Below are 8,951 nucleotides of genomic sequence, written 5' to 3' on the forward strand. Positions count from 1 at the left end.
ATGATCACAGTTGAAGGACACATCCTAGCCAGACCAAAGCACTCAAGGAGGGCAAGCAGCATGGTGTGTGGACATGCCCAGAGGCCAGAGAAACCCAGAGGACCAGATTCATCCCTGAGGCTCTTCCCCCACATGCTATACTTTTACATGCATATATACACACTTGCCACGAGCTACTAGGATTTGTGGACAACTACCCTACATGACAAACCACTGAATGACAAGAGGTAGCTTCTCAGGACCTTCAGGTCCTGGGCTGATTTCACCCACCCAGGCTGGCCACTGGATCTTCCAAGACAGGAAGTAGAATAAGAGGGCTTCCTGTATGAACTGAGCCTTGCTTGAGCCAAAAAGGTCTTCCTGAACTCTGATGTGGTTCTATATCCTTTGACTTGTTCAATGGGTCTTCGTTCCTAGCTCACCTCAGACTGCTGCTCATGGCCCTGATATGAAAATCAACAATGTGGTTAAGTAATTTACACTCAGGACTTAAGTGGTCTTTCCGGTTATGGACCACTGGAATGAAATTCACGGCATGTAATGCCCTGAAGGAAAATATTATGAAAATGATATATAGGTGGTACATGACCCCAGTCAAACCTGCAAAAATATATCATCGGTCTGATAATAAATGTTGGAAATGTAAGGAGGCTGAAGGGACATTCTTTCATCTCTGGTGGACTTGTCCAAAAGTGAAGGCCTTCTGGGAAATGATCTATAATGAGTTAAAAAAGGTGTTTAGATACACCTTCCCTAAGAAACCAGAGGCCTTCCTCCTGGGCATTGTGGACCAAAAGGTGTTAAAGAAGGATAGAACTTTTTTTATGTATGCAACTACAGCAGCAAGAATACTCATTGCAAAATATTGGAAGATACAAGACCTTCCCACGCTGGAAGAGTGGCAGACGCAGTTGATGGACTATATGGAACTGGCTGAAATGACTGGCAGAATCCGAGATCTGGGAGAAGAGACAATGGAAGGGGACTGGAAGAAATTTAAGGACTATTTACAAAAACATTATAAGTTGTATGAATGTTAAGTATCTGCATGACTTGGAAATTTTAGCTCCTGCAATTAGATTAGGAAAATAGAAAGTTAAGTTATAAGTAAGAAAAAGCTGAAATTTAAAGTTATTTTATGTATTATCTTAAGGTATAAATATTTGACAAAAGGTACTTTAAATTTAGAAGTAAAACACTCTGAAAGATATAAATAAGATACGAAACAAGGTAATAATTTGCTGATATGTTTATTGTAAAGAACGCAGGGTGAGGGAGATGTGGGGAAGTCCAGTTAGTAACTTAAAAATGTATTTTGAAAGTTGGATTGTTTTTCTTTCTTTCTTTTTTCTGGTTTGTCCTTCTTTTTCTTTTCTGTAAACTGAAAATGTAATAAAAATTTTAATTAAAAAAAAAAAGGACTTAAGTGGTCTTTCCAAGGTGGGGGTTCTTTTTAGAACCTAGACGTGGTCCTCCAAGATGGCGTTGGACTATAACTCTCATTGTCCCTGCCCATCCTGGCTGGAGTCCAATTACATCTGAAACTCCCCCCAGGCATCTTGCTCCCAGGCCATTTAGGGTCTTAGATCTTATTTCTTTAGGCTGGTTTTCCCTCACAACTGTTGCACCTCCTATACAGAGGATCCATTTTACAATGGAAAGTAAACTTGATGGAATGTGCACATTAAAAAAAACTGTGAATAGCATCAGATTGGGAGGGGCCCCCTGATAATTACTGGGACCCCAGCAGTCAGAAGGGGCAGTTAAAAGCAGTTCCTTCCCCTGCTGCGGTGCTGAAGAAAATCCCTCATCCAAACTTATTTACACTGGGAGGAAATTTTCCATTAGTGTCCATGGGGGTTCCATCTCAATACGAATAGTCCTCATCTCTTCCAAGTCAAGGCCCATAAAGGATCCCCAACAGATGTCTGTCCAATAGTGGCTTGAAGAGAAGGAGATGTCCTAGTCTTCCTAAAAATTTAGCTGAACAGAGGCAGAGCAAAGTTAAGCACTGGAGAAGCAGAAATGCCCAAGTCTTGTTTGTATCTGCTGCTTTTCCTATCCTGGGCAAATGTGATCGATAAGCTTTAACGCCAGCCCAATCTTCTTCTTCTTCCCTGATCTTTCAGACCTTCCTTACAGGTTTTGTCTTCTAGGCCGGAAATAAAACATCAAACATCTAAAAACTTCCATGTACAGGGCCGCCTTAAGACGTCTTCTAAAAATTGTATAATTATTCATCCCCTTGACGGCTGATGGGAGGGCATTCCACAGAATGGGTGCTACTACCGAGAAGGCCCTCTGCCTGGTTCCCTGTAACTTCACTTCTTGCAGTGAGGGAACTGCCAGAAGGCCCTCGGAGCTGGACCTCAGTGTCCGGGCTGAACGATGGGGGTGGAGACGCACCTTCAGGTATATAGGGCCAAGGCGGTTTAGGGTTCTAAAAGTCAGCACCCACACAATATGACCTACCACGGCTTCAATCAGTTTCCCCCTGAAAAACCACAGCTGAGTCACGCTGAGACTGTTATCCGCTGTAACCACTATTTTTTTTTCTAAATCTTAATGCTGCACAGACAATCCTTGTTTTCTGTTACAGATAGGTAGCCGTGTTGGTCTGCCATAGTCAAAACAAAATAAAAAATTTCCTTCCAGTACACCCGGACAACACCATTACTGGCCCCAACAACATCATACATACCATCTCGGGACTATTTAATTGCTCATCGTCTAACATTGTGTATGCCATCAAATGCCAACAGTGTCCTTCAGCTCTCTATATTGGACAAACAGGCCAAACCTTACGCCAAAGAATAAACGGACATAAATCCGACATCAGGAACCACAAGACAGAGAAACCAGTAGGAGAACACTTCAATCTCCCAGGACATTCTATACAAGATCTCAAAGTAGCTGTTCTATTACAAAGGAATTTCAGAAATAGACTGGAAAGAGAAGCTGCTGAATTGCAACTTATTACCAAACTTAAAACCATGGAGAGACCTGGTCTGAACAAAGACATTGGATTCTTATCTCATTATACATGACAAAGCCATTTTTCACCTTCTCTCACCCCTTGCTTTTTCCTGTAAGAGCTATTGCAGTTGTTAAGTCTCGTCAACAGGCTCATCACAGCTATCTGCCAATCACCCAATCCCACCACCCTTCTGAGTAATACCCCTCCCCACCTTCTCACTATATAGAAGCGTCTGGTGACTTCTGTTTCAGTGTATCTGAAGAAGTGTGCATGCACACGAAAGCTCATACCAAGAACTAACTTAGTTGGTCTTTAAGGTGCTACTGGAAGGAATTTTTTTTATTTTGTTTTGACTTGTTTTCTGTGTTACTGAAACCAGGTGGGGTTGCCACCTGTTTTCCTGACATAATTCCTGTTAACCACGGTGTGTCAGGATGGGACCTAACAGGTGGCGATCTTCCCCATCACTAACTCTCCAAGCCCAGAAAGGTTTCACCTGTTGGATTAAATCCCACAGCAAGTACAAGCACAGGGGCCCTAGCCACCACCCAGTTTTTTGGATGCCAGTGTTGAAGCCAGGCAGGAAGTCAAGAACATTTCCCTGTTGTTTGGCCTCCAGCACCTCCATATATTCAGAAATATACTATCTCTGCAGAAGGAGGTTCCATCTCATAGCCAAGGAAAGTCCAATCATGTATAGACACTCAGATACTTCCCGGATCCATGATTCTACAGCACGTATGGGGAACCTGTTTCAACCAGAGGGCCACATTCATTCCCAGGCAATGTTTCAAGGGCCACATGGCAGTGGTGGGCAAGGACAGAGGCGGAAATGGGTGGGGCAGCAAATGTAAAATTTACCTTTTTCACAGTCAGCTAATTATTTCACCTAGACAGCATCTTAAAAAGCAGTGCCATCACCTTGCCAACAAAGGTCCGTATAGTTAAAGCTATGGTTTCCCCAGTAGTGATGTATGGAAGTGAGAGTTGGACCATCAAGAAGGCTGATCGCCAAAGAATTGATGCTTTTGAATTATGGTGCTGGAGGAGACTCTTGAGAGTCCCATGGACTGCAAGAAGATCAAACCTATCCAATCTTAAGGAAATCAGCTCTGAGTGCTCACTGGAAGGACAGATCCTGAAGCTGAGGCTCCAATACTTTGGCCACCTCATGAGAAGAGAAGACTCCCTGGAAAAGACCCTGATGCTGGGAAACATGGAGGGCACAAGGAGAAGAGGAAGACAGAGGACGAGATGGTTGGACAGTGTTCTCGAAGCGACCAGCATGAGTTTGACCAAACTGCAGGAGGCAGTGGAAGACAGGAGTGCCTGGTGTCCAGGGGGTCACAAACAGTCAGACACGACTAAACAAGAAGTTATTTCACACATCTCTTTCACCTCCTGCCCAAACAAGCAAGAGGCCTTATCCGACTTCAAGGACACAGCTTGGGAGATGAAGCAGAACCCAGGCAGAGTATTGAGGGTCAGACACAGAGAATGCATTCGGCCCCTGTGCCTGAGATTCTCACCCCTGCTCTACAGGGTGATTCAAAAGCACACATAATAATAATAATAATAATAATAATAATAATAATAATAATGATGATGATGATGATGATGAGAAAGTCAATGTCACATTATGCTGCTGTTTCCATCTAGACAAAACAATCCCCCATCTCCTCCCAGTGTTAGAAACTCAGATATATAAGCTACGGGACAAAGGTGGCTCTGTGGTCTAAACCACTGAGCCTCTTGGGCTTGCTGATCAGAAGGTTGGTGGTTCGAATCCCCACGACGGGTTGAGCTCCCATTAAAGAAGAAGAAGAAGAGTTTGGATTTGATATCCCGCTTTATCACTACTCGAAGGAGTCTCAAAGCGGCTAACATTCTCTTTTCCCTTCCTCCCCCACAACAAACACTCTGTGAGGTGAGTGAGACTGAGAGACTTCAGAGAAGTGTGACTAGCTCAAGGTCACCCAGCAGCTGCATGTGGAGGAGCGGGGAAGCGAAACCCGGTTCCCCAGATTACGAGTCCACCGCTCTTAACCACTACACCACACTGGCTCTATGTCCCAGCTCCTGCCAACCTAGCAGTTCGAAAGCACGCCAGTGCAAGTAGATAAATAGGTACCGCTGCGGCAGGAAGGTAAACGGCATTTCCGTGCGCTCTGGTTTCTGTCACGGTGTTCTGCTGTGCCAGAAGCGGTTTAGTCCTGCTGGCCACATGACCCGGAAAGCTGTTTGTGGACAAACGCTGGCTCCCTCGGCCTGAAAGCGAGATGAGCGCCGCAACCCCATAGTGTACTCGCCTTTGACTGGACTCAACCGTCCAGGTGTCCTTTACCTGTTTACCTTAAACCAACGTTACGGTTGCCAACATGGAATGTCTAGTTGCCATTTTGTGGCAAGGCGGCTCTAAAGTCTTATTTTTCAAGTGATGGACTGATTGATTCTCAGTTAAACATCTGGCTAGTTCAGAGGACAACCCTTAGCCAGGTGAAGAACTTTGAGAACTTAAAAGAAGAAAAATCACTTTTACCCAGGAACTGTCCACATATATATTAGCCTATTCCTGCCTCTTTTTCTTAACGGTGACACAGACCATTCGGAAGGGTGATTGGGGAGAAGACAAGCCACAGCAATTAACTATAACATCGTTCACTGCTCCTGCTCAGGCTGCACGGAAAAAGCGTTTCGGTTCCTGAAATTCATTCCTGATAGTGCAGATAAAATAGAACAGATGGAATTCTACAGGATGGGGTATTCGTGTGTGGGGAAAAGCCAAGATCCAGGGCTCCCCAGGCATGCACCTCCAGAGCGTGGAGACATCAGGTGTCATCCTGTCTCCCAGGTACCTTCACTTGGTCGCAAGTGGCCAATAAAGGTAAAGGTAAAGGGACCCTTGACCATTAGGTCCAGTCGTGACCGACTCTGGGGTTGTGGCGCTCATCTCGCTTTATTGGCCGAGGGAGCCGGCGTACAGTTTCCGGGTCATGTGGCCAGCATGACTAAGCTGATTCTGGCGAACCAGAGCAGTGCATGGAAACGCCGCTTACCTTCCCGCCGGAGTGGTATCTATTTATCTACTTGCACTTTGACGTGCTTTCGAACTGCAAGGTTGGCAGGAGCTGGGACCGAGCAACGGGAGCTCACCCCATCGCGGGGAATCGAACCGCCAACCTTCTGATCAGCAAGTCCTAGGCTCTGTGGTTTAACCCACAGCGCCACCTGCACCAGGTGCAAAATGCGTCTAGCGAATTTGAACCACTGTCCTCTCTCCATATGCTGTTTTGGAGGATTCTACCCCCACAAGTCAATTTCAGGGGAGCATAGCAGAGGGGAAGCCCTGCTCACACAGAAGCCTTTCTGTGAGTTTCTGCTGACAGGACTAGCTAGCCGAATCCCACCCATTATTCCTATTACCATTATTCCTTCACCAGCAGATACCAGGGCGGGTTGGAACAGTTTGAAACCCTGCATTAAGAACCAGCTAAAACAAATCACAGCCGCGGGAACAGGTCCTGAAAACACACACCTCAAGTGTCACAAGGCCAGGGCAGAAAAGGGTGTGTCTTTAGTACCTTAGAAAGCTGAATTCAGGAGGTTAAACCACTGAGGCTATTTTGAGTGACACCAGACAACCCAAGGATTCTGTCTGCCCTGCAATGGTCCATTCACACATGCCAGCCAGCCTGACAGTGCTGCAACTGTGGAGCGAACAAGCGTTTGCGTGAGGAGCAAGCTCTACGATGCAGGCCAAACTATGCAAAGACTGAAGATCGGGAGTTTTGGATTACAGCTTTTCCACACCAAAAAAAACCCCACAACACCACCCCTATTTGCAAACCAGGTGTAGAACTTACACACACACAACCGAAATCCAGAAATCCATATTACAACTTTTGGTTCCGGATCCTACCCATGGTTAAGATTTCTTCCTTGAGAAGATCTGCACTGCTGAAGGACTGTAGGCCTTCCTTGCAGTCCAGGACTTCTCATGGCCAAATAACCCTTTCAGCGCCCCTCATCCCAAGCATCCAGATAGTGTCATTTCCAATAAAATGTATATTCCTGATCTTGTCCCTGCCCTTGAGCTGTGTGTGTGTGTGTGTGTGTGTGTGTTGTAAGGCTCCAGCCCTCCCTCTTTTAAGCTGGCACCTTCTCGCAGCCACCTTTCCAGCGCAGAAACACACCTTCATTTCTGCAAAAGGAGAAAAGGGAGAAGTGTCGCATGGGAGAGGGGGCGGAATCCCCCCTTGGAAACCAATGCAAACTTGAGCAGACTTCCTGGGAGAGCGACCCTCTTCCAAATCAATACCTCCAAGAAGATGGGTTTTGTTTTTTTTCTTTCTCTCTCTTCCTAAACCGACACCACCCCATCGGAAGCCACACTTTGCCTGAAAGCTCCTAGACAATGCATCTAAACACGAATGTCATTCCGAGTTCACCAGAAAGGCCGGCGAGGCTTCCGACGGCTATATACGACTGCAAGCAGCCCCGTCAACTTGTAACAATTGCATTTGGGGGGGTGAGCTAATCCATCGCCACAGCGTCGGCCCAGCTATGAAGGAATTTTAACTCTTCGCATGCAACAAGACAGCTATTGTACGTTCTTCCAGCATCTCTCTGCATATCTCGGCTGCCCCCCACTTGCAAAAAAAAAGAAAGGAAAAAAAAAAGGAGAGAGCCTATAGATGCAGGGGAGATATTAGATATATAATTATGCATGCAAATAAATAATATTTAAAAAGAGCCCTACCCCCCCCCCTTCTGATCCACCTTGGCTTGCACGCACGCACGCACATCTGCGCTTTGCAATGTGGACACACAGAAGTAAGAAAAATGCTAACGGGGGGGGGGGGTGGGCAGCTGGGGAAGAAGAGAGACAGAATAATCGCAGCGATCGAGGGGCAAGTTTGCAACGCCCTGGGCAAAGGAGAGCAACTGTGCCGACCCCAAATAAATAATGAAATAAGGCAGAAAGAGAAAGAAATGAAGTATCGGATCCTGTACCATTTTGATGAGAGGGTCTCCGGTCAATTGAGCCCCGGTGCTCCTCTGCTTGCTGGGGGGTTGTGATCTCCATGAAAATGTTGGAATGTGACAGATTAGATCTTTCTTTTTCTTTTTCAAGGTTTTCTCCTCCTCCCTTTTTTTCTTTCTCCTTCCCCCTTTTCCTCTGCAGTGCTTCCTTCTGCTCGGCTGCAGCGGGGGGGGGCCGGCCTCCTGCGCTCTCGTCTCCCCTCCGCCGCCGCCGCCGCGGCTGCCTCTGGCTTGCCGCCGCTCCTCCTCCCCTCCCGCCGCCCGCCCCTTTGGCGGCTGCTTCACTCCGGCCCCCCCATCGCCCTCTCAGCCCCGGAGGAAGAGGCAGGCGAGCCGGGCAGCGCGCTGCCAATGCCAGAAGCCGGGCCCAGCTGATTGGAGGCGCCGCCTCCCGGGCGCCTGCGCGCGGACCTTTCCTCCCTCTCTCTCTCTCTCTCTCTCTCTCTCGCTCCAATTTAAAGGGACTTTTGCAAGGCGCGCTCCCACCCAAGCAAATAGCCGGCCTGCAAAGGGGTGGCTGCCCCTTCCAGGGCCGGATTTATGTAGAAGCTAAACAAGCTATAGCACATAGCTGTCAACGTTTTCCCCCCCCCCCCTTTTTAAGGGAAATTCCCTTATTCTGAATAGGATTCCTTGCAAGAAAAGGGAAAAGTTGACAGCTATGCTATAGCTTAGGGCTGCACTCGCTTGGGGGGGGGGGGGTTAAAGGAAAAAGCACACCTGGATGTGCATTTACAAAATATAAGCTAAAAAACAAATAAAATAAAACCTACATACAGCAACAGTGTTTTGTGTTGTGTAGGCTCCTATGATGTAAGTAATGGGCCCCAATCATTTTAAGTTAGAACTTAATAATTATTTCACTATTAATACACTCCTCCTTAATTGTATATAATAACAACTATTATTATTATTATTATTATTATTATTA

The 8,951-nt window shown here is 46.6% G+C and overlaps 1 protein-coding gene across 1 annotated transcript in view; it reads right to left on the reverse strand.

Annotated features, from left to right (window-relative positions):
• Positions 1–8,346, reverse strand: part of ZBTB47 (zinc finger and BTB domain containing 47) — a 47,208-nt gene extending 38,862 nt beyond the window's left edge. The window contains exon 1 of the mRNA XM_079946737.1: positions 7,991–8,346. Within this exon, the coding sequence (XP_079802863.1) occupies positions 7,991–7,993 (3 nt within the window). The 5' untranslated portion in view covers positions 7,994–8,346. The remainder of the gene's footprint in view (positions 1–7,990) is intronic.
• Between the last annotated feature and the right edge of the window lie 605 nt (positions 8,347–8,951).

This window comes from Podarcis cretensis (assembly GCF_951804945.1).
Source record: "Podarcis cretensis genome assembly, chromosome: 12".
Taxonomy (NCBI): domain Eukaryota; kingdom Metazoa; phylum Chordata; class Lepidosauria; order Squamata; family Lacertidae; genus Podarcis; species Podarcis cretensis.